General features: G+C 40.3%; 1 protein-coding gene across 8 annotated transcripts in view; it reads left to right on the top strand.

Annotated features, from left to right (window-relative positions):
* KIAA1549L (KIAA1549 like) overlaps positions 1 to 26,278 on the top strand; it is a 107,107-nt gene that overhangs the window by 38,126 nt on the left and 42,703 nt on the right. For 5 of the 8 annotated variants that reach the window (XM_048948346.1, XM_048948348.1, XM_048948344.1 and 2 more), the window contains exons 2-11: positions 1,558 to 5,331; positions 6,694 to 6,806; positions 8,285 to 8,504; positions 9,125 to 9,258; positions 9,637 to 9,799; positions 12,611 to 12,670; positions 14,226 to 14,377; positions 15,761 to 15,932; positions 18,535 to 18,698; positions 23,884 to 24,074. In XM_048948346.1, coding sequence (XP_048804303.1) covers positions 1,558 to 5,331; positions 6,694 to 6,806; positions 8,285 to 8,504; positions 9,125 to 9,258; positions 9,637 to 9,799; positions 12,611 to 12,670; positions 14,226 to 14,377; positions 15,761 to 15,932; positions 18,535 to 18,698; positions 23,884 to 24,074 — 5,143 coding nt within the window. The remainder of the gene's footprint in view (positions 1 to 1,557; positions 5,332 to 6,693; positions 6,807 to 8,284; positions 8,505 to 9,124; positions 9,259 to 9,636; positions 9,800 to 12,610; positions 12,671 to 14,225; positions 14,378 to 15,760; positions 15,933 to 18,534; positions 18,699 to 23,883; positions 24,075 to 26,278) is intronic. The other 3 variants (XM_048948351.1, XM_048948352.1, XM_048948349.1) reach the window with 3 other exon arrangements.

The following is a 26,278-nucleotide window of genomic DNA, read 5'->3' as shown; positions in this document are numbered from 1 at the left end:
TGTGAGGAATGATGCAGGTGCTGTTGGGGTTGATGCTGACAGACTGATGCTGTTTCAGAAAGTACAAAAACATTGACTCATTTAACTGCCCTGTAGTAAATAAGTGGTAGATAATCCCCTGTGAAGGCTTTGCATTTGATTTCAGTGAGGCCTTTCAGTTTCAGAGGTGAAACAAGACCGCTTGGTATGTAACAGATCTGGTAATGCTGACTTCATTGGCTGAGGTGACTTCACAGAGGTTCAAACTGCAGCTTGCCTGGAGCTTGATTTTTTGAAAAGCACATGATGTAGTTTTTAATTTCAAACGTCAGTATGAATCCATTTTATCCACTTGCTCATGCAGATGACGGGTGGTGTAGCACAAGGAAGAAACTCACCTTTGACTAGATGACAGTGACCTGTTTTCCTCCTGTATGGTGCTCTGCTTCTGGCTCCAATTTGTACAGGGCTATGCCCTCTGATTCTGTTGGCTTTGATGCCTGGGTTCGTTGGTTGCTGGAACTGAAGTCAAGCCTGTTTCATAACCTCGTGTTTCAAGGTCTGTCCCCATTTAGTCTTCCATGTCATTGTGCTGGAGTTATCCATACAGGTATGGAGGAGGTTGGCACTCTGTGTCCATGTGCTGCAGCTGCAGGCCGGGGACTGGCTTTGCATTGTGCGTCTGCTCCACTGTGTGAGTGGACATAGCTTGGTGAAAGAGTAAGTGCCAGCACTGAGTTTTGATCGATTATCTTGGCTGGGGTAGAAGGGGAGAAGTAGTACTGAGATTTTACTTGATTGAATCTTAATCTTTAAATTAGTAAGACTGTGAGATTTCCTAAGCTACAATTTTAGAAGAACTGTTATCATTTTGAGAAAACAAAGACTAGGAACATTATGGCGTCAAATGTAGAACAAACTGATGTTTGAAATGATGTGTTGTACATCTGCACATATTTTAAAAAAAGAACTTAATTTCCTAATGTTGTTCTGGATCTTACCACCCTTTCCTCATGTTCATCTGTGTTCTATTTTCTTCCTTTTGCATCTATAATTACATGCATTATTAGAACTGGCAAGATGAGCACCTCCAGATGCATCCTACAGGAATCCAGCCAATGCTGACTCTATTCCCACATTAGATGACATGCTAAGTCAGTGAAGCTTGATTGTCAAAATCCATTCCCTTTCTACTGTGCTTCTAAACCCATCTTCTCACATAATGTTTTGACACAGGGTGGCTAATATTAAGCTAAAAAAATATCCCAGACTTAAGGAAGTTTCTTTTAGTTTGTTGAACTAAAATACTGTTAAAAGCAGTATTTTGAAATAGTGCTATTCTAGTACTATGGAAAGCTTGTCTTAATCTTCTGTCAGATGAAACAACTCGGTGGGTTTATAGTCTGTCACTTTGAACCTTTCACTTTTTTTATCATTCTTCAGATGTTTGTTCTCTAAAGACAAGAATCAGTGCACTTAGTAAACATAATGCATTTTGTACTGTTATTTCTTGCAACCAGGTAACAGCAACTTTTCCTTTTGCAGAACTGCATATCCATTTTATTCATTATTTTACAGGTATCAGGCAACAGCTTGTCAACATTGCTCCTTCTACAGAATCTTTTCCTAACTGGAGAACTATACTATCACCAACATGGCCTTCCACAGAAACTAAGACTTCCTCTGTTGCTGATATTTCTATGGGACAGACTTTGGAGAATGCAAATTTGCTTCAGATGATAAAAACAACACTGACTGGCACACATACACGAACTTTGGATCAAACAAACCTGTCTCCCACCCTTTATCAAGGCAGTGGAAGTAGTGCATCCCAAGAACCTGCTGAAGTTTCTGCTGAGTCACCCCTGAGGTTGTCATCTCAAGATCCAGATGAAACAGCTGGGGAATCAGGTTTGCCTCAACTCGGTATGTTTGCCACATTATCCACTATACCATCAGTGACACATTTGAGTACAGCTGTGCCATTTCAGCTAACACCATTAGAAACACCTTCCATTTCAAAAGAAAGCACATCAGGACCAGACATGCTTGCTGCTGTTCCATCTCCATTGTTTTCTTCATTGGCAAAACAGTCACCTCATACCATTAATTTTTCTAAATCAGCTGTACTGGCCTTCAGAGTTCCTCTGTCTGCAGAGCCTGAAAGTTCCTTCAGCACAGATTCGACCAACTCTCAGGTTAGTGAAAGCAGAAATAGTCCTTTAAGTGTGGTCAGTGATGTAAGTTCCAGTATGGTGAATCAAAGAAAGGGTCCTGAGTTTTTGACGGGCACCATGTCTTTCAATCTCTCTGGATCAACAGTGCATCCCACCAATATAGTGGGAAAAGAGTTTCCTTCAGGAAGGACCTCTTTTTTATCAGAATACTCTAATACTCCTGTGTCAAAAATACTACATCAGCTTTCTATGCCAGTAACTTCCAGAAGCATGTTACAGTTTCTGAATGAAAGCATGCGTAATGTAGCTTCTACTGGAGTGAAACCCAACAGTCAGTCATTTAAGCCTCTGTTGATGGGCGGAAGTGATGATGTTACTCCTCTGTCTCCACCAGTTTTTCAGAATAAAGCAGAGGTTCCAGCGTTATTCTTCCATCCTGTGGGTACTCCACATAAAATGCCTCAGATGAGTCATCATCAGTCTTCCACAGCACTTAGTAATTGCACTACAGGCTCTATCACTGCACCTTTCATGTCATCAGCTTCCGAGAGCCTGGCTGAGGTCTCCAGCTCAACAGAGAGCACGTCTTCCCTTTTGTTGCCAAAATCATTTATTCCAGATGCAAAGCACGCTCACAGTGCAGTGCTGCCAGTACCAGCATTTAGAAGTGAAACAGATTTTCTTTTTAGAAATGCAACACACTCCTCTTCAGCAAGCACAATGCCTCCTTTGCTAACTGAGACAAATGAGCTTACCTCTGCTAAGATAGCACATGCAAACAGTCTAAGCACAGCAACAGCCAACAAGGGTATTTTGCAAATCCCTTTGGCCGTTTTCTTGCCGCACTCAGTGGTATTTCTGAACAGGACTTTGACAGAAGACCTCACTAATGGAGCTCATGAAGCAAATGGCACGCTGTTGCCTATTGCTTCGTCACAAACCGTCCCATATTCTGATGGCTCTCCTGTGGCGAGAACAACTCAACAGTTTTTGACAAGATGGGTGACAGCAAAAATATCCACAGACTCTAACCCTCATTTTGTTCTGCCTTATGGCTCTCAGCTTTCCGAAGTTTCTCCAGATATCCATGTCAGCAAACTCTCCGGAGAGTTAAAGCTATCAGGAACTGCTTTGGAAACGGGAATGGCTGCTCCTGGTCTTGCTGCTATTACAGGACTTTCAAATCCTGAGCTTGCTGTTACGAGTACATCTGCTACTACAGGTATCTCTGGAACTGTGCATCTTCCATCTGTTGATGCAGACAGAACTGCAGATGAAGACAGAAGTATGGGAGTACCCACTGTTGTAACCCCACATGGAGGCTATTCACCGCCAAGAACCTTGACTCAGCCTCGGTTTACCTCGGGTTGGACTTCACGTTCAGTTGATGCAGAACAGTTAGTCTCTGTGCCTCCAGCACGGACTACCCTGCGATCCTTTGTTTCCATGACAACAGTGAGTGACAGCCACGGCTCAGGTTTCTCTAGGATTTCAAGTGCAGCCTCTGAAAGCAATATAGCTCCAGTCAGCTCTCCCAAACTCGCAGTTTCATCTTCTGTGTGGACTAACACAGTGTCTTTGTCCTCAGCTGACACTAGCATTTCTCTGGTAAAAAATTCAGTAAAAGCGGCAGTAAGAGAAGTTCCTCTGAGTACTTCTACGTCAGCAACTGAGTATCATTCGCTGTTTTCAGTAGCTTCAGGTCTGCAAAAGAAAATGAGAACAAATAATCAGCCACTTTTCTTTGCCCCTTCAGCAAAGTACATGCACACAGTGTCTGGTCACAATGCTTTGCACTTACCTGTCACTGGAGCAAAGCTAGACAGTTTTCCAGAACTTGTTATAGATGCATTTGCACTGAAAACATCTCCTGTCCTGCATCCATCCCTTACTACCATAATTCCTGCCAGCTTGCAGAAGAAGAATGGAAACACAGCTGAAAACATGATTAATTTCTTCACCACTGGGGACATTGATATCAGTGCACAGTATGAAGCAATGCTCCGTTTGCACGTGCCTCATGTTAATGATACAGGTGCTTTTCCCAGCTCTCTAGAATCGCAAACAACTGGTGCTGGAAAGATGACTTTACTGGCAAAAACCTTTAACACAACAGCAGTGTTGGCTTTTCAGCTCCCTGACAACTCATCTCTTTCAGCCAGCTATGAAATTGGTGCTGCCCGCAGCACGCTGCCAACCAAGCCTCCTGTTCCTGTAACCAAGCCTTTTAGCTCAGCTCTCTCACATAGTTCTGTTACAGAAGAAGATATAGGTTCTGGAAATCTGGAGTTTATTGATAGCCGGTTAGAGTCCTCTGGTTATTTGGTCGTGGCTGATAAAAATCCAGCTATATTAAGTGTGGAGGAGTTGGGCACAAGTGCTGTGAGGCAGAGTCTAGATTCCACTAGTATATCTAATAACGCCACTACAGGTGTGCCTTTGCAAACCCCTTCCATCAGTGCTCTGCAGTCAGTCATCATAACTTCTGTCCATCCATTACCAACACAACTAACTTCTGCTTTTTTTTCAACAACCAACTTTACCCGTTCTGTCATTACAGTGTTATCTGGAGTGTCTTCTGGTGCAATACCTACGGTAGGAACTTCAGAAGCAAAACCACTAACAAGAAAATCATCTCCAGCTTCACCAGTGCCAGCTTCTTCCTTCTTGTCGCTAGGCACTGAAAACACACCTTTGCCATCTGTGATGGCTTTAAACACTCCGGTACTGACACTAACAAAAAATAACACTGCCACAAAATTAACCTCAGTTCTAAGTTCAGTAGGAGCACATACAGATCTTCCTTTTGCAACAAGAAACACAGCTGCCTCACCTGTGGACATGACAGCTATGTTTATAACTCCTAAAAGCAGCAGTGTCGTGGCTTCCACGCCTGCACCCACAGCACACGTACCAAGGCAGATAAAAACTACAGTCACTGACAGCCAGAAATTCCCAAGCTCAGAAATCACCAAAACATCAACCCCATATCCACTGACAATTACAGCAGCTTTGACATCTATTACAGCATCAGCGAAAGCAACTAGGCTTCCCCCTACTCGAGTGGAAAACACTTCTGCTCCTTCAGAAACAACAGCAGCATCAGCTTTTGCTAACATGACTGCAGCTCCTCCTCTGGATTGCCGGCTCTCCTGGAACCTAATGGTTAAAACGGGTATGTGGGGCTGCTGAATTTGCTGAAAGGCTCTCTGTTGTTTGCGAGGGCCACCGGGTGGCGAAGGCAAAATGTACTCAAGTGTCAAAGAATGTGGAGGAGTGGTGATTAGCTGAGGGACTGGGCTACTGCATTAGTGAAACTGACAGATAACGGGTGTGGTGGTTAGGAATGGCACTGACTTTTTTTGTCGCTCAGATTTTACAAAGAATGTTTTAAATGAAGCAAGGCTGGGTGTGCTGAGGTTCAGCAGTCAGTGCAGTGGTCTAGCAGAGCCACATAGGTGGAAGCACAGCCACGCTGTGATGATTTGGTTTCTCCTTGGCGAAGGGGTCTGTGTTACTGAAACAGATACTATAGTAACCTCAGTCTTTTGTCCTCTTTGCCTATAAAAACTGGATTAAGTATTCATACGAATACCTAATTCTATCATTAAAGATTCACTTGAAAATAACTTCTAGTATTTAAAGTTGTGCAATTCAAAATAAGAGGATTTTGAGCTCACTGCATGAACAGAACACCATCTTATAGCTCTAAGAGCAATCTTTCACAGACTGCTATTCCATAATTTTAACAGCCCTATAATAAATAGGTCTGGAGAGAACCCTTGCCCAGGCTTCCTATGAACTCTTTATGGTAGCACAGGGCAGCACCAGCAAATGTGCGTATCTGGAAGACGCAACCAAAGAATTGTAAAAAGATTTATGAGCATATATAATCCTAGGTGATACTGGGGGACAATGAAATAACTGGATTTACTAGCTGCTAAATATTTATACCTCTAGCATAATGAATGGAATAATTATTTCTAAAGATAGAAGTAGCATGTATACAATATGACTGGAAATATGTCAGTGCAGCTATAGAACTCTGCAAATTAAAGAGAAAAAGCTACTGAAAATGTTAGTAAACAAAGTGTACAGTCAGTTGGTAAATTGCAAGCAGTAGTAATAGTGAAGTAACTCGTTTTTTGTTTAGCTCTGGTTGTGAAGGAATGAAGTGGTCATCCTTTACGGGAGCCTCCCTGTGTAGCAGCAGCCCTGTCCTCTGGGAAGGCTGCAGGCAGTCAGACATCATCGTAGCTCACTCAAAGGCAGCACTGCAAAGTCTTGTTGCTAAAGGAATCACAAGGGTTTGACTGTGCTCTGGAGCAGTGGGTTATTGTCACAGGAACAGTGGTGACCTTGGGGACACTGCTGAGCCCCAACTGTTCTGGACTAAGCTCCAGTCTTGGAGCTGCTGCAAATCGTAGATTCCTTCTTCTGCAATCTCCACAACCCTATCCCAACACGAAAGAACTGAAAAAGGAGGCAGTAGTATATTAATGCCTCAAACTAAGATGAAGTTTTTGCCATTTTGCAGTTCTGTTTCTGAACACAAGGAGGATGATGATCAGCAAATCCTTCAAGGAGAGTGTGACAAAAGGGCTTAACCAGGCGCTGAGACAAGCTTTCAACCAAAATGTCAGCACTCAGGTAAGCGTGCCTGACTTGGCTGCATGAAGATACAAATAATAAACCTTTGTAACTAAGTGGCTCTTGTGTTAGTGGCTGCAGCCTTACTGTAAGCTTCAGGTTTGGGCATATTTATTCCCATTTAGATGCCTTCTTTTTGCTGAGTAGCACCTGGTGACTTTTTTTTGTCCTGTTGGCACTTATATCTTATTGCATCTCATTTCTAATATGCGATTACAAACAGATTCAGATTACAAACAGAACACAAAACAAATTTGTGTTGCCTGTAGGCTTTATGCATCTGGGTGATTTGGCTGTGTCAAAGACAAATAGCAGGTATCTTTGTGGAGTGGTAGACAGTAAAAGGAAGTTAGCAGGCTAGATAGTGTCAGGTATGCCAGTGTTGGTTGATGGGACTCTGTTCTTCCCTCCTGGCTGCTTTCTCACTCATACCTAATACATCAGTATCTCCAGATTAGTTCTGACATGTGGGCAGTTGTGTGTACTTGGTGTTGGATCTCAGAGCGCAATGTTTTCTTAACTGTGGCATTGCCTTTTTTGATGCAAATTCAAATCAGACTGATCAAAAGTTCTGCCTGGCTGCAGCTCTATGTTTAAGTGGTGGCTCTGAATGCAGAATGTCTCTTAAAGAGGACCGTTGAGCTTTTCTTATGGAAAGCAGGCATAGATGACTCCTGCTCTGGGATCTAAAAACATAAGGACTGTTCAAAAATCTTTGTCATTTTATTTGAAAAAATTGAAGAGAAATGCATTTTCTTCTAGGTGTCTTCTGGAAAACTGCAACTAACAGGGGTTTTTTTCTAGCAGTTTAGGAATGACTCTGGTTAGCAGTCAGGCAAGTGCTGCTGTTCTCAGCCTTGATCAATTGCAAAAGCAGAGCTAGTAAATGGGATGTTATTGCTTTCAGTCCATTCCCACTGAAAACTGAGTGTCTGACAAGTTCAATTCCGCAGAGATGAAAATCCTGAGCAAGGAGAGAGCAAATAAATGAGGGAGGCATGTTCATCACTTTCCAGCTAAACTGCGTGAAATTCTGCAGCTGAGTATTAGAGCAGGTTGCTGGGGTACCTTTCTGTAGAACACGCATTCCCACTCCTGTTAGGCACCTTGTGCTGAGCCTGAAGCTGTTATATGAGGTATGCTTGTCAAGGAAGGGGGCAGAAGTAGTTTTGCTCAAAATGGAGAGCATATCCTTTTTCCTATATGTGAATGAAGCCTTGACCTATATTGGAGATATGTAAGTTGTCATGGCAATGCAATACTCCTTCAAAGGAGAAGACGTGTTGCATGGGCTGGAACTAAAGCTTCCCGAGCAGTTCTGTGAATCCCATGGCAGATGTGGTGCTGGTCCTGTACAGACAAGAGCCCTGCAAGTGAGCCATACTCAGAATGAGATGTCTCATCAAATAGTGGTTGTATTTGCAATCAAAATTTAAACTTCTAAAAAATAATAATAATAGTTTCCCTGTGTTCTTTAGGTGGAAATCCTGGAGCAATCAAGTAACATCACAGTTGGTTACTATGTTACACGAGGGAGACTGGTTTTTATACCAGCTGCTGTAATTGAAAGACTAATTGCCTATGGTATTAGCAATGCCACAGCAGACTTAAAGCAACACGTTCTGAGTCTTCAGTCCATTGTGGCCCTGGCAATGCCATGGAAGCCACTTCCTGCGTACCACTTCCAGCTGAAGACAGGTGAGTGATGGCCGGCTTCGGTTGACAGTCGTGTGTTTTGTTAGAGGTCCCGTGCAGAGGGGTGATGTTTGTCTGTCCCTGTGCTGTCTTGCTTCCTCCCCAGTCTCCAGTGCTACACCACAACAAGAAACAGCAAGACAGCCTGTGCTTTGATTTCATCTACATGGTGATAATGCCAGCAAGACTGCTGTTAGTTTAGGAGGAGTGCTGCCTTCCGAAATCACTGCCTCAGCTCTGTAAAACAACAATTTCAATTACTAAGAGACTTCTTATATGTTCTTTATGTATTTATGTACACATACATTAAATATATATTCCTAGCACAAACAGAATGAGAATTGATATTAGAACTTATTGTATCTTGTAAAAGCCAATGGCTTGCAAGATTTTAGAGTGTAACTTCTGTTTTGGTACACTTACTTCCCAGCTTTGAGTAAACATGCAGTGTGCTGGTCTTACCATTTTATGCATCAGTGCCATGCTTAAATGATATAAAATGATCTTATGTGGCACTATTCACCTGCTTAACTTGTATGCTGACCATGTTGCAGTTGGGCATCACAGAGGCTATGCAACTAAGCATATTTGGTCTTCACAGAAATGCACTGTTACTTTTCCAGAGCTGCAGTTTGTAAGTCAAACAGATAATATACAGTCATGCAGATTTGTTCAGACGATGGAGCAAAGGTTACAGAGAGCATTTCAAGATGCTGAAAGAAAGGTCTGGAACACCAGCAACAACCTAACAGTTCAGGTACAGCATTGCCCGCTTTGCCAGTGCTTGTTGCTGAAGTTTCTGGGTTATTATTTGTTATGCGTGTACTTGTATTTCAATACAATATATTTCAACTTAATGTCTTTGTCAGTCAGTGTGGCAGTAAGTTTATGCCTTCCTCTGAAATGAGATAGTTTTGTTTATCAGAAGTAAACTTATAAATACAAGATTTATAGAAAGACTGCTGTTTTGAAATTCAAATATAGATGAAGGATAAGGTAATTTTTCCAGCTTTATATTTTTACTGAATATTCAGGCACCCTTTCTGCCTGCTCCAGTGATTCTTTGCTGTATTTTTTTATTATTTTTTACTGAAGTGGAACGAGACTACTCATTATTTCTTCACCTCTTTTTCAGATTTTGAATACCTCCAAAGTCTCTCAAGCTGTCACTCTGTTTTATGTAGTCAACAATCGAAGCACAACTTTAAATGGCACGATTTCCAGCAACCTTCTTAATCAGCTGTCAGCTGAGCTGGTGGGTTTCTATCTAACCTACCCACCTCTCACCATTGCAGAGTGTAAGTATGTGCTTCTCAGCAAACACCTGTAGGATCAACCACTACCAAGCTTTCCTATTGCAAAATACCTTCAGCTTGATGCTTGCAGATCATACGTTATTTTGATGATAACTTTGTTGTTTTAAACTTAAGAAGAAGAATGAAGTGGGTGGGAACTTAAAAGTTGTGGGTTTTTTTTTGTTTTTTTTTTTTTGGAAGGGGGGAATCAGTCTCTACTTCAGTTGTGTATAGAAGAAAAAAAAAAAAAAAGCCTCTGCTGAGTTCCAGGCAAAGTTAAATAGCATATAAAATAAAAATCTCCTCAGTTTGCTATTTCAGAGTAACACAGTCCAACGTGTAAAGTTTATCCTCAGCATAGCCCTTTGCTATGTGGAAGACTGAGCCCTCAGTGCTTCGTCCGGGTGCATGACTCAGTAGCATGCCACCACATTTGTTTAGTGGGTGAGCTCTACCAACATACCTCTTTTCTGAAAGTCGTTAGGTATCTGCTGAGCTTCTTACTCAGTTTATGATGTTGTGTCAATAATTCACTTGCATTTCCCAAGTGTGAAGAATCAGAGGTACAGAGTTAGATGAAGTTGTATCATACAGCCTGCATGGTATATATGACCTCTGACTTTGCTAATTTCTCTAGAAAGAATAAAGAGATGGGACATCTCATAATGTGGATTTTTGTTTAATCTGTTTTGTAAATGCAGTCTGTGTAATTAAGCTTGCTGTAGTGACAGGTTATCCATGTACTGGAAGATATTGGTGCTCACTGGAAGTGAGAGTAAATAAACCTAATAGGTACAATTGTGCATGGTAGTGGTGCTTGGTTAAGTAAGGGCATGTTTCAGCTGATCTCAGCATTAGGTAAAGTGCCTTCATGCGATACTTAATAAATCTGATCTGCTGTGCTCAAATACCCCTAAAGTTCTGGTTAGGCTTCTGGTAGCCATCAAAGTCATTGATAATGCTGTAACATTGCTGGAGTAGTTTGTAACTTTTCATTTTGCAAGCACTAGCCAAACATGTATTTAGCATCAGAATACTCAACTGAATAGATTGGTAGCTTCAAATAAAATTAATAAGGTCCTTGTTTATTTTATGATTCTGGGAAGAACTAGAACCAGATTACTGAAAAACAAGCACTGGGGAAAGGTGCAAGTTACCTTTTTGGCAAGTATATCTTCTTAACAAAGAGCCCAACCGTAATCATCTCATGCAGGTTTTCATCAGGTACTTGCCCAACAAACAAGTATGTGGTGTATGTGATCCCTCTACAGAGTGAACAGGGTGGGAATTACAGCTAGCTGGTCATGCAAAAGTTTGAAAAAGGAACGTACGTTAATCCTAAGACATTACTTATCCACATCAAATATTTGCAACCAGATGGCTAGGTGAAAACACCCAGTGATGAGTTCTGCTGTACCAACAGATGTAGTTTCAATTTAAATCAGACTTTCCACTACTTGGTGCTTTTTGCAAAAGGCAGTGCAGGCATATGCTTGATAGTCAGCAGCTGTAGAAGACATTTGTCACGTCTCTGCCAGTCCTTGGATGTGATGAACTGACCCAACTGAGTCTATAGCAAGTGCTCCTTTAACAAGTAATGGCTTATATTTCATTCTGGAGTTCTTGGTTTTATTCCCTGCACAGGAGGGATACAGCAAATGCGTGCTCTTAATGTGTGCATAGAATTTATGGCTTCAGACTGATGGCACGCGTTGTGGAAATGTTTGCATTGACAAGTGTGTTGTGCTTATTTGTGTGACAGTGCAGTGGTTTCAGTTTATCAGAGAAATGTTGCTGTCACGTTCAGAGCACACTGTTTCCACCTGGACTCTGCAGCTCTTCCAGAGCCCTTGCGGTCTGTCGTGGAAATGGGCAGCTCAGGACATACAATGAAATTTCTTCTTAGAAGCAGTTACTGTTCATGATCAGATATTGTACAGTGTTTACTATTTCAAACCACTGTGGAGTTTAAAAATCAAGGTAACTTATTGGCAGCGTATCAATGTGGGAAGCAGTGATATCTTCTGAAATAAAGCATTATTACTTGGAGTTTCCACCTTGCATAAATCTATTGAGATAAAGCTGGTGTGCATAAAGAATTAGCAGTGTGTTGAGCTTCACAGCCTAGTGCGCTTTTGAGATGCAAAACATAACAAAAAGCACCAAAATAGCAGACATCAGTTTCTCACAGCTGTAAGCACATGTGGTAGTAATACCTTAAATGCTGCAGTGTGTTGTGGTTTCAGTGTGCCTATAGCCTACTCTAAGCCATTTTCACAGTTTTGTTAATCGTGTTTGTAGTTCATGTGGAACTGTATTCTGGTTAATGGAAGCTGACGTTCGTGTGTTTTAATTAATAATATTTTATATTTAAATTGTGGTTTGACTTAAGGATTGAATCACAGAATGACCATGGAAAGTTCTCTTACATTCCTGGAGGATTACTCATGTAGAGAAAGTGGCAGAGATGTATATAGCATGGAGATATACTTATCATATATCATCTTTAATCATAGGTAATCCTTGGTTTTACCCACAGAAAGTTCACTAGCAAATATTCTGGCAGCAGAAGATATATTCTGTGTTGTGCAGCAGCACCTTTACAGTTCACATTTCGTGTCCTTTTTCAGATGGAAAAGAAACTGTAATCCTGGAATTTATGTCTCTAGATCTTCTTCCTCAGTTGAGCAGTCATGTAATTATCTTTATGGAAAAGACCAATGCTAGTTTTTGATGTCTGGCTGTGTTGTTCAGGGACATAAAATGTGTGAGGTGTTGAAATATTATGAAATAACTTTGACTTTTGTTTTAAAGCTTTGGAATATCCCAACCTCGATGTCTCAGAGTCAACTAGAGACTACTGGGTGATCACAGGTACTTCTTAATCTTCTTCTGTCTTCCACGTGTTTGGGAGAATAACTTTTAGTACTCAGTTGTAGTAATACATCTACAGTGTCTTTTATACACAGTGATTTTGTATAAAAATAAGTGGCTGCCCACTGAACACTCCTGTTGCATTCAACTGGACAAATGTATCCAAAGTTACTCTTGGACACAACTGTGATTTGTCATCTTGGGCAGAGACCTTCCTTGTGTTCAGCACTTGCTTCGCCATTTTAGCCATTTTGGGTTTAAGTGTTTATAAGAGCAGCTGTTTTCAGAATTAAAACACGTTTTTTTTTTTTTTCCTGCAACTTGGATTTAAATCTGAAATCAAAAGAGACTTGCAGACAAAATCCAAGAAGAAAAAAGAGGTGATCTGTTAAGCCAAAGGAAGCGTGCTAGAATCTGCTGACCCAGCCTGGGACCTTTTGCATTTTTTCCACCTGAAATTTTAAATGCATAACATATTGTTTATAGAAAAAAAAGGTCGTTTCACTGGTATCAAGTTCCCCTTCAGATATATTTTGACTTAAGAAGTGCTGAGTGAGCAAGAGAGAGAGAGACCCTTTTTCCCAGATACCTTTGAGTCACTAGATCCAGCAGCCTTCTTATCAGTGTGCCTGTAGCTGGAATTGTTTAATACTCAGGGGAGTGAAGGAAAAGGTGCCTGACATGAAATGGCATAAATTCTGTAATCTCCTTCCAAAATCCAGTGTGACTTGGTGCCTGTTACGTCTACTGGTAATTTTCAGGTTAAAAATAAATTTATGCAGAGATGATCATCCTCTCAAGTGCAGCACCCCCACTGATGATCCATTTTTTGCCTTTGTGCACTTACAGTGGTGGAATACTGTTGGTACTACAATGGAAATAATGTTTTTTAAAAAAAAAAAAAGCTCCTCATGATGATCCCAGATGAATTTTTAAATAACACTGAAAAATCATACATATTTATGAACTAAATGAGCATGCTGTATCACTTGTTTGAACTCTGTGTATTTAGTTTAGTGTGCATTTTATTTTATTTTATATTTTATATTCATTAGCATTTAGGAAATGTTTATTCAATGATAAATGCTCCCAAATATAAATATTTTTAAACAATTGTGTGGAGCTCCAGCTTCAGATTTCAAAACTGCTGGGTGGAAAAAGCCTTGCTGTTTGCCTAGCGGGAGCATCTGGCTGTTCCTTTGGTAAGCATAAAGCCAGACAGCTCCCAAACTTCTTCACTGACCTCTGTGTTGGAGATTATGGATTAGGTGTTTTTCTGAGCCATTTTGGTAAATGAATGGCTTGGACTTTTTTTTTTTTTTTTTTTAGAAGGTTTAATTTTCTGAAGCATGGTTGGCATTATCTCAGAACAGTGCAGCGAGTGAGACAAAGCGCATCGTGTGTCAGCAGAGAATCCCTGAGAGGACAGAACTCTTGTGAACGCTGCCCAGTTTTTCTTTTCAGCGAGTCGGTACATCCCTGTCAAACAGCTCTGCGTGGTGTTTAATCTATCTGTGTAAGATGTGCTGATGTGTGATTTTCCCCATTCCCGCAGTTATACAAGGGGTTGATATTGCGTTACTGGGACTGAACAATCAGAGCTTTGCGAGATTAATGGAGCAGCGCTTGGCCCCGCTGTTCATGATGTCCCATCAGCAAGGAAGACGCTTTAAACGTGCCACCACTGTGGGCAGCTACACTGTGCAGGTGATCAGTCCAACATCAGTTGCACCTAAATGTGCTTCATGAAGAGCTTTGTCTGGATGCATGTTGCCTCAATGTGTGGGGAAAGCTCCTGTCTCTTTTCATGAGCACCAAAGGAGCACATGCAATACGCGGGCATTAATAATGGGTTCCTTTTGCTGAGGTCAGTCGTGTTTTCATGCCTCTCATCTCCTAAAAGCTAGCTAATCAGTGCTAATAAATATTTTGTCTTTGGCTGCTGTGAAGACTGATACAATACATGTATTTTAGCATGAAGTCTCCTTCTCAACATAAGGAGTAGTTCTGATTTTTGTTTTCAAGTGTGGAAAAAAGGTGTTTCTCAGTTCTTCTATCATTGGGATAACTCAGTAAGAGTAGAACTTGGCCTTTTTATTGAAAAAATGTGTGTGGCAGTTCTTCTACAAGGTTAGTCATCAAATCATATGTCCACAGATCACATTATCAAGTAGACACCTGAGCCCTGAGTAATTTATTAGTCATCTTACTACTATGTGGCAATATTTACCATTCTTTTGTTTGAAAAGTTCTTATTTTGCTTTCTCACTAGTTTGGCCAAATGATGCTAGTTGTGAGGGATTCAAAGGGAAATTCTTTTGTGAAATCCATGACAAGATTTTGCTCTTTCCTTTAGCTATGTGTTGTTTTTTTCAAGAATTGCTTGTTGAGAGACACAAAAACAAATGACCACTTTCTTTTTTTCCCGTATGTTTTTTCACTGACAATCTGAAAAAGGAGTATGTTTTTACAGACTGAACGTGTGAACTTCTGCAACGTTTTCCATGAAAATATGATGTATAATAGTTTATTACGTAATAGAGAAGCATCACAAAACTCCTTTCCGCTCTTGTCATTCGAGGTGTTTAGCACTTCCTCTGCTCTCAGGAAAAGAAAAGGTTCAATTTTAAAATTCTGCTGGTGTTTTCCTGAGTAAAACTGAGAAAGCACAGTTCTTATTGCTAGCCCAGGATTAAAAATAGTGAATGTGGCAGTAAAATGTGAGGGAAATTTTCAGCTGCAATGTGTTAGCAAAGCGTGGTTTTCAACACTGGGGCAGATTTTAAGAATTTCCTCTTTATGGAGGACTGTATTGTCCAAGCATTTGAACCTCTCCTTTTTACTGTATGCTTTTTCTTTGCATTAGGATTACGCTTAAGGATTTTCATGAAGGCAGTCAGTGCTCACTAATCCTAATAGACTGTAGTGTAGAGGGGATACCCTGCTCCTCTTGTAATATTTGCCTTCAGCTTATGCTTATATCAGATCTGACAGTCTGCATGCACTGCCTTCAGATTACTTGCTGGCTTTGCAATGATATGATACAAATGGGGTTTATTTCTTTCTCTCATTTTCTTATTTTTCTGAAAGATGGTAAAAATCCAACGAATTCCAGGACCCAAGGAGCCAGCTGAACTGACATACTATACTTTATACAATGGGAAACCTTTGTTGGGCACCGCAGCTGCCAAAATTTTGAGTACTGTTGACTCCCAGCGGATGGCCCTGACGCTGGGTTATGTGATTCAAGTTCAAGCTGATCGTAAGAGTCCTTTTCAAGTTTCTCTCTGTTAATTTTTTTTTTTTTAAACAACAATTTACTGTATGAATTGATGCCTTTAACTAATTGAATTTCTCCAATTGTCTGAGGTGTTGGTCCAGGTGGAATTAAACTTATAGTGGGTTTCTGTACTCGATCTCCTAACTGGCTAAACAGCAGATGTAATGGCCCCAGAAAGTCCCATTTTTTTCAGCCATCTCTCTGCCTGAAGGAGCAGTGATACTGAAATAATTACACGTAATGGGGATAGGAAAAGAAGGAGCCACTATAATAAGTAATTGATGTATCATCCATAAACATATGATTGAGTTAGAAGGCTGAAGTATGGTGTCATTTCCAGGGAATGAACTATATACTGTACCTAATCCTGGATTTGATCATCCTCTGTTATTGACTTTTATGGGACTAAAATTGCAGATTTCCATTCCTGCCTCCGTAAAGCGTAGTATTTAAAATCTAAACTATTTTGTTTGCAATGAGAATGTTTAGCAGCTTTGTTTTTGCTATAGCAGCTGTAGAGAATGTATAGCAGCTTTACGACTCTGGAGTTTTGTTACTTTTATGGATATTTAGGTAATTATGTAGCAGCTGCCACAGATCATTTAACTTTGTACTTGTGTGATCTGATAAGGCAGCCTCATTCATCTATAGATTTTCAGGGAAGTTAAATGTGCATACAGTATTGTAAAGAAAATGTACAGAAGTGAAAATGATGACCTTGGGTAACTGAGATTCCAAAACCAGGATGCTTAAAATGTAGGAGGTAGAACTATCTTCATACTCTATTAAGGAATCAGTTTGTCTCTTTTCAGACACAGTGCTCACAGTCAGCCTTTGTGTTCCAAAGAAAATATTTCATGTGCGTTTTGTTTCTACTCATAATTTCTGTTACAGCAGATTGAAAGGTTCTGTACCAAAATGCAATAAGAGAAGATATCTACCCCAAGGAGCTCATAGTCTGGGCTAGACAGATGAATAATAACAAAAAAAAGAGTTCCTGTTTCATAGATGAGGGACTGAGTTATAGCAAAATGAAAGCTTGCTTCAAAATCCTGTTGAATTTGCATAAGCAACAGATTGACTTATTGATGGTAACGTTGAAGACAGTAACTGAATTCAGGATTTAAAACCAGAACTCCTAAATGTTAGTCCTATTTGTCACAATGTAATTGTTTCTTCTGCATCCTCCACAGATCATAGTTGTACTTGTTCAATAATTTTCTGCTCACAGAACAGCTCTCTGCTTAACGTTATTATTTTCTGACAAAATTCAGATTCTCCTTCTTTCCCCACAGCCTTTTCATTCCCAAAATGTGTTCAGACTCATTAATTTAGAATTACACAAGCTCATTGAGAAGGAAACCTTGAAAGGTTACTTAATCCTGGGGTTCAGCTTGTTTTTTTTGCAGTCTGTAGGCATACTGTTACTATCAGGTACATAATGGTGCTATTCCTGCTCAGCCTAGCAAACTGCATTGGCTTTGCAAGAGGGTGCAGAAATGCAAGGAAAATGGGCTCAGCCTTCAAACACACTTTCAGCTGGCTTTCATAACTGCTGCAGAGCCAGAGCATTATGGTGTGCATTCAGTCTGATCCTGAAATACGCTGTGTGCCTCTGACAGCTAATAAGCTCAATGACATTTGAAAGCATTAGTCTCCAAGGAAGTAGAAAAGGCTATTTTACATCGATATGCTCACAATTGCCTATCCATGCTAGCCAACAGTGGCACAGGAAAATAAATAGAGAAAGCATGTGGAAGTCCACAAAATACGTTTCACTGGAGGAAAATGCAGAATCATAAGGAGATTATCTGGTGTTTTTCAAGGAAGAAATGTAATGGTAACGGGTTTATGTAACAGGAGGTTCTCTTACGTGAGTCCGAGTTGGAGCATGCATACTAAAATACTTTATTCTGGTGAAATGGAATCTAAAAGCATTTAAATGCCACTCCATTTCTGAAATGTATCCTTTTCCTTGTCTCATTATTAATATAGCTGCAAATAGCTTTTTCCGTCCTTACCAATTCTCCTTCAGAAATGATGGATTAATTTTGATCTTAACTATGACAAAATATTCCTAGAGCACAAGAGAAGCATTTTGTTATTGCCCTGCTGGTGTCAGTAATGACTGTTAGCGTGCTTAGCTTTGTTGTCTTTGAAAAAGCTGAGCTGATTTACTCTGGTACAGCCGTTAAGACTGTGCTACCAGGCATGAGCTCTGTGCATTACATTCAGCACATGCTATCTTTCTATAAGTTGGTTATGTTTTGAAAAGTAGAGGATGTATTACTTAAATCTCTTCTTTACAAAAAATGATTTATTCTGTAAATGAATATTTGAGTGATATCTAATGTCATCTAGCATGGCTTGGGAGCTGATGGCAGCTTTTGCTGCCACGTATGCGAATTGAACAGTGTTGCTGATTCTTTTATTTTTGCTCAAGAAATATAAAGGCATAAGTAGGTACTAGCAATCCTTTTGTACTAATCGGTATGTGGAGGCAGCTGAAGGCGCTTTTGGAAGCAATTTGCATCTTTAATTTACACAGTGAAACTTACCAATGTTGGTTTTCAATTTTCTGTAGCTGTGGTGAAGAACCCACCGAACAACCTGTGGATCATTGCAGCGGTGCTGGCTCCCATTGCGGTGGTTACAGTCATCATCATTATCATTACAGCAGTTCTGTGCAGAAAAAACAAGAATGACTTCAAACCGGATACCATGATGAACCTGCCTCAAAGAGCTAAAGTGAGTGACTGATCTGCAAATCCAAGACGTCTCCTTGCTTTCTGAAGTTTTTACTCTGTTTCTCTGCTGGGTGTAATTAATGGATCCTTTGGTTTCTTGAAGCAACAGACAGGAGGATTATTGTGATTTCTGCTTTGCTGAGAATTGTAGATAGGGGGGAGAGCTGAAGGAAGGCATGATGCATATGACAGGTCCTTTCTCTTTGTCTTAGCACAGCTGCAGATGGGTACAGCTGGTGTCAGCTGTATCAAAAATGATGCATAAAATACATTTTCGTTTCATTCCCAATATTCCTATCTATTTATTTGATATTACAAAAGTAGCATTAAGACTAGATCTGGAAAACTGAAACAAGTAATATTCAAACACACACGAAAAACTAATATCACTGCAATGTCACATGATGTCCCACTCAAGTGTCTAAAATACGGACGATGATTGATTGGGGTTCCTGTGACTATTATGCGCAACTTAATTCCTATATGTAATCTCAGGTCCCAGCTGGAGTACAAGGGAGACTAATTTGTACATTGTTTTGAACTGTTATCATTATGGGATACATTACAGCTGAGTGAAGTTACTATTTAAGAAGAAGATTGCTGGTTGGAGTTGCGACAGAAAAAGAACTTATTGTAATATTCCACAGTTATCGTTCCAAAAAGAAAAAGAGTTTGCAATTTTGACTTTTCTCCAGGAAAACTGATTTAATAGGGCTATGATGTAGGTGATCGAGTGGAAACCTATTCCCTTGGTCTGTGTTTACTGACCAGCAGTCAGGGTGGTCACAAAGGAGTTGGATCTGCAGAACAAAACAATTGGTGCTGAGCTGCCAGCATCCACCCAACACTCATTTCAAATGATTTTATTGCACATTTGCTCACGTTTGCAACTTCAGTGCAACACCTGCTTCTAGAGTGCATTTCCTATTTTTCTTTCATCTTAAAGAAGGTTCGTGAGCCCTGAAATTGTGATATGATGTGAATTCAAGTATGGTCAGTGAAGGTAACTTGGAGATTTACTTCAAAGGTGCATTCCTGATCCAAACTACAGTGCTAGTATAGAAGCTTCTTCAGTTTGTTTTTGGTATATTTTGACAATCAAGGAAATAAATATAATCAGTTTGTTAATAGAAAGCTAATTTGAAAAAATGAAAGCTAAATTGATGTGTGCTTAGTTTCACAAAGATGGTTCCTTCATAAAGGTTCAGACAGATCTAGCCTGGAGTATACGCTGCTGTATTGACCATCAAGTATAAATCCAGCAATAGGATGGAAATGGACTGCTTTTGTCTTTCCTAATTACAGCATCTTCACTTAAAATAGGACTAGGGAATGTATTTTAGGAAGATAATATTATAAGATCATTTTGAAAAGAACAGTTCTGTTTTTATTGTTTATTCCAGCATTAGTGAGCTCAGGAATAACAATAACTGCCTGAACTATAACTGCTGCATTCCCTGCAGTTTGGCAATACAAGTAGCTGATGATATCACGTCTACATCACATTTTAAATGAATATGTAGGAATAAATTCTTTACTGTGAGGGTGGTGAGACACTGGAACAGGTTGCTGAGAGAGGATGTGGATGCTCCCTGCCTGGAGGCACTGAAGACCAGGCTGGATGGGGCTGTGAGCAACCTAGAGGGAAGGGTATATAGGGAAGGGTCCTTGCCTACAGCAGAAGGTTGGAACTACGTGACCTTAAAGGTCCCTTCCAACCCAAACCATTCAATGATTCTATGGGATATTTCATTGCTTAGAAAAGTACCTGAGACTGCTTGATTAATGCTGCATCTGAGCTGCAAGTGTGGTCGCAGCAGAGTGATTTTTAATTTAAGGAACAGCTTTAATATATCGTTTGTGCAACCCTGAGGTTTGCTTCTATATCACTAGAATGTTTTTGATACCTTTTGGATATGAGGAGAATGTCACGGGATGCTTACAGCCTTGGGTTTCAGCTGCTGTTTTTGAGCGGTGCTCCCTTGTACCAGGGGAGCTGGCAGAGCAGAGCAGCCTGTTCATCACTGCAGTCCGCCTGCTGCTGCAAGCAGAGAGGTGCTGCAGTTCTTCACTGAGCAGAGCTGCTTGCCACAGCCCTTGGGGACTCACTCGTCCCATGTCAGCGGGTAGGATGCCTGAGCACAGCACGGAGGGGAAATGAAACGCCCAGCTTAAATATCCTTCTGCAGAGTGGGGTACGATGTAACAGCAGGATTGCTGCCTCTGCCTGGTAATTTAGGAATGACTTTGTTGTTCTCACAGGCTGACAGCTAAATAAGTAGGGTTTTAAAAATGACCTTTCTTGTACCGTGTATTTTATAGTATCTTATGAATTGTGTTGTTGCCATTCTGAATTGGCTGAGGAGCCAGTGACATCCGGACTAAGTTGCAGGGAAGTAGCAGTGTTACCTTTTTCTTCCCCAGTTTTTCATTTTTCACAGCTTTCCAGTTGTAAAATTAAAAAAAAAAAAGTAAAATAGGTGAAATTCTAAATTGAACTTATCTTAATGTTCTTGAAATGCTGCTTTTGTTTTGAGATGCTTGTTTTTATTTTGAGGTTTTGGGCAGATGCTAGCTTTTACCTCTCGCTTCTGAATTCACAGCATGCTTTTTTTTTTTTTTTTTTTTTTAAGACTGTAATCTGAAATCATTCCTTTCTTTTAGTGCATGCCAGTATAAGCTTGAATGTAAACAGAGATAAGATCTGCAGTCTACAACCCACCAGCAAAAACAAATAGTGTAGGCCATGAGAAAACAGCCACTATCAATTTGGTAAAGGGCATGGAAAAAAGAAACCAGAGACACTGCCTGTGTTTGTGGATATACATGCAGAAGGAGGGGATAACCATCCTTTCTTCTTTTTGTTACCTTTTTTTGTTCTTTATTTAAATATCAGTGTCTTTCATAATCATTACAAGGAAAAATGTCCCAGTAACATTTTTCCACGTTCGTTTTACCCTTTCCCAGGCAATGCAATTTAATCATCTAATCATGTCTTCTAAATCAATATTCAAATCCCCCTCGGTCGGTCTCTGTGAGTTCTGTGGCCATATTGGACACCTATCCTTGCTGTGCTTTAGCACTGCCTGATTGCGATTCAGTCTTGCCAGTTCCCTTCAGGGGTGGTAAAGCCATCTGTTCCTGTGGACTTTCTCAGAGCAGGGTTCCAAGATCAAATTTTATTTAACGCAATATGTCCGCTGTTGAGGATGGCTTTTTCAGCTCTTCCTTAATGCTGTTTGTTACCAGACGTGGTGGTGAGTAGAATTTAGATTAAATAATCTTTACTTTGTTCCTTTGGCACATACAAGCTGGGACTCTGTAGGATCCTGCAAAAACACTGGTATTCTGTCTCTTCTGTTGTTTGTTTTTAAGTAAGATATGAATTATAGGCTGTATCTAATATTCTTTGACCAGTGTGGAGAAATACCTGATTTAATCATACTTTCTTTTTCATGCCTATTTTTGCAGAAGAACTGGGGTAGTTTTGACTGATGGTTAATACAGATACTAAGGCTGAAAAGCATTTTATCGATTGAAAGTATTACTGTCTGGGTTGGGGTGCAGTAGTTCACCCTAATTGTCTTTGCAAAGATACTACTTTCTTTTCTCATTCTTTTCTTCCCTTGGTAGCTAGTGGCTGCTTTTATGGTCCCTTGCCTTCAGAAGTGGGCAAGCAGAAGGCTGTCAGGGATGGTAGCATCATGACTGCCATGGGGTAGTGATGTTGAATTGGCTTTCCTCTGGTAAACTGCAAGATCTATTGTGCCAGTGCATGGAGACGTCTGCTCCCCAGACCAGAGTTAGCCCAATTAGTATCTTCTTCATACACTGGAGCTGTTTATCAGATTAATTCTGAAGTATTTGAACACATTAGAAATCATGAGTCTTGTTTTAAGCAGACGACACAGAAAGCAGGAGACTCATCCCATAAACAAAAACTTTTTTTTTAAGAACACAACTTTTCATTCTCAGACTGAAATTGCCTGTGAAATTTATATGTATTTTTAGAGATAGCCCAGATTCAGGAAGCGACAGAACAAGGGAAATTTTTTTTTTTAGAGCTCATTCTTTTTCTGTGCGCAAATCAGCAGATATTTTATCAGCCTGACTTTCTTCTGGAGTGAAAATGCTCAGTGGCAGCTGGGCAGGATCCTGAGAGGGACCACTTGGTTTTAAATGTGTAATTTTGATGTGTTCTTCAAAGTAAGCTTGAGGGTTGAAATCAGCCTTACCTATCTTTGGGACTGTTTTTTGATGGGTTTTTTAGCATTCTGCAAATAGTCTTTGTACTTCAGAAAGAATGCACATTTATGGGACAAATTAACTCAGTTAAATGCAGCAAGAACATTTTGCATGTTACATATTTGTCCCAGAATTGGCCAGAAATATCTGAGCGGTTCTTGTCTTCCCGATAGGAATGCATTTTTGAAAGTTAAGTTTTGCTTGAATTATTTAATTTCTCTGTTGGGAAAATCCACCTTTCAGTGGCTGCTTTGCCCTGAATGTGTTGTCATTTCTGCTTTTTGCTTGCAGAGGCAGCAAGGAAAGCACAGCCATGGCTTCAGGCTGGGCACGCAGCACTTGGCTGCCAGGGCTGCAAGCCTCTTGCAAATGCCACTTTCCAAGAGAAACAAGTAAAATCAATGAGAACCTTTCCAGTAGGCAACTTGAAAGCCGAAGGGACTGTGATTTCATTATTCTGAGAAGAATAAATTGGGGGGTGGGGGAGGTGGAATTTTGCCCATGAAACTTTCATTTGTGGTTTTTATTTTTGCTTTTTTCATCTGGAATAAATTACTTCTGCCTCCTTTGGAAACAAGAGATTTTTTTTTATGGAAGAAGTTTTGCTTTCTGTATGGCCTTGCTTTTCTCCCTTTTTATGTTTTCTGGTTTTTTTTATTCACTTTTGCATTGTCTGTCAAAGGAATTTCTGAGGGTGTTCAGACAGGGGAAGAAAGGTTAGCCAAGTTCGATACTAATCATGTTTTAAGTATGTGTAATGGAGATCTTATCAGGAAAATTGTGTTGTTGGACATTTGTATTGCAATCTACACATTTTTACCTCTAGCTTATTTAATTAAAGAAGTGAAGGAGTAGTGGAAAATTGTATATTCAAGTGGAAATTTTGTTTTTAACGTATGACAGACTCTGGAAACTTTTTTTTCTCCCACTTGTTTTTGCAGCCGGTACAAGGCTTTGACTATGCCAAGCAACATCTAGGTCAGCAGGGGGCCGAAGATGAAGTTTTACCAGTAACTCAGGAGACTGTCGTACTTCCACTTCCAGTCAGAGATGCTCCTGCCTCCCAGGAGAGAGAAATCACTCAGGATGGGAGCACCATTAAAACAGCCCAATCCAATGAAACAAGGAAAAGGTATGGAGTTGTGCATTTTTGAAGGGTGAATGGGGTACGTGTTGCATGGCTTAGGGAAAATTGAAGGGTTTAGTACCCACGCACCATGTGTGGCAGATGATTCCTCTGTGATATATACTTGGCATAACATTAGTCTGTACTGGATGTGTAAGTTTGCTGCAAAATGAAAGGTAAGCCAAAGTGAAGAGTCTTCACAGACTGTACATGAGTAGAGGAGTTAAATGAGAAGTGCCTGTCTTGTGCTTGCTGGCCTTGTGCAAGAGGAAAACCTAAAATAAACACCGACTCTGGAGGATGAACACCAGTCATTCTTCAAATAAAGCAAAAGACAAGATTTCTGTGACTGTAAATTGCTTTAGCACTGCTGGCAGACTGCATCAGTCCATCAGTTGGAGAGCAAATACTGAGCATCCATGGATTTACATCATCAAAGCAGGATCTCTGGATTCAGAGTATCTGTAGCAGGACTGAACTTTGGAGTGTGTAAGAACAGAATAGGTGACATCAATTTCTAAAGTTTCTCAGGTTTACAGTCTTTTCAAAGTAAGTCTTCAGGGTTGAATGCATGTTAGAAGCTCTCCCTCCAGGAACCCAACTAGTCCTTGCTCTACTCCACTGTGTGCTCAATGGTACCTCTGCCTGAACTTTGAAGTCTTCCTTTATGGTGGAATCCTCAAGAATCTGTTCTTCGCTGCCTTTCCCAGTAGGAACTTTTATGTAAGGCCTACCCTGTACCATCCCCAGTGAAACTGAATGAAAGATCACCATTATACTGGCTGCTGTGCTATCACAGATAAACCTTTGCAGAAAATTTTCTTTAAAATGTTTGTTCAACTTCTCCAGAGCCATTCTGACACAGGTTAACCTGCCCTATTGCTTAATAGTCTTAAAAAAGTGATTAAGAACCTTAACTCAGTCCTTGGAATGGGTATAGAAATCCCTCCCTCGACTTAATCTGCCTGTTTTTTAAGCAAATGTGGATTAGCAATCTTGACTCAGGAATTCACTAGGAAAGTTGCTCTCTTTAAAGAAGCGTACAAAAACCTGTGATGCTTCTGTGTGCCGTTCTTAGCAATGGTTCTTCAGAGTTACTGTTACCTCCTTCTGAGTGATTACTTGAGTAAGTGAGAACATGTAGAATGGCAATCTCTCTTCATTCTTGAATTGTGTCTGGGGATGGAACTTAATGATTTCTTAAGATGAAGAAATATTTCTTGACCTTTATGTATTTGCTCTTTCATCCTGGTTACTTTGCAGTCTGGAAAGGTCAATTTAAATCAAACTGCCGTGAAGTGGCTGGTAACTGATCAGAATATCTTCTGGTGTTATCACGAAGGAAGCTTCACAGATAATAAGTACAATGATTGCTTTAAAAAGATGAAGATAAATAAAATAAAAGACCTTAGTGGGAGCAGAAATAATTGTGCAAGCTATCTATACTTGTTTCTTTTCCTTGTTCCCAAGTAGATCAGCTTTTCTTCAGCTATTGATCTGTCCCTGGAATAATTTATATACTGGGACTCTTCATTAGCGGGGGCAGGGAGATATACAGGGGAGAAATTCTTTTCAAGAATGTTTATCCTCAGTAGAACTTCAAGAAAATCCTCAAGCTGAGCTGATGTAGAGTGTGTGCTGAGTTCTCCTGAAGTCCTGGAGCTGGGGAGAGCTGGTGTCAAACGTCTTTCCGCTCAGGCTGTCCTCGAAAGAGAGTCCCCAGGAATTAGTTCCTCATACTTGTCCCATCCCATTCTGATTACAGTAAATGCTCTTACATGGATAGGGCAGTCAGAAGAAGAGGTAAATGAATGTTTCATACTGGCAGTATAGCATGGCAGTAATGGGTTGATCTTCATGGTATCTTTGTTTTGGTACCTTTTTCTGGGTATAAAGCTATTTTGACAGCAGTAGAATTGTTTGGATTTCTCTCTCTAAACGTAAGTCCTTGTGACTAGTTTTTTCCTTAGATGCAACCTGTTTAAATTCTCCTTTTACCAGCCGTGATGATCTGAAGTGTTTAACTGTAGGTAGGTGCATATGTAGCTATGCAGGTCTCATAGATGGCAAGTTTCACCTCTAGGAACAATTTGACACCATGCATCAATTTGGAATAGCACCAAAGATGATATTTTCTACCTTGGCCTGTGTTTCTTGAGTTGTGCATTAAGACTGAGTCATCTGCCCACCCCCAAAAGAAGAGTACTTCA

Source organism: Lagopus muta, chromosome 6 (genome assembly GCF_023343835.1).
Source record: "Lagopus muta isolate bLagMut1 chromosome 6, bLagMut1 primary, whole genome shotgun sequence".
NCBI lineage: Eukaryota > Metazoa > Chordata > Aves > Galliformes > Phasianidae > Lagopus > Lagopus muta.
Note: the sequence above shows the minus strand (reverse complement) of the source record. Positions and strands in the feature narration are given on the sequence as shown.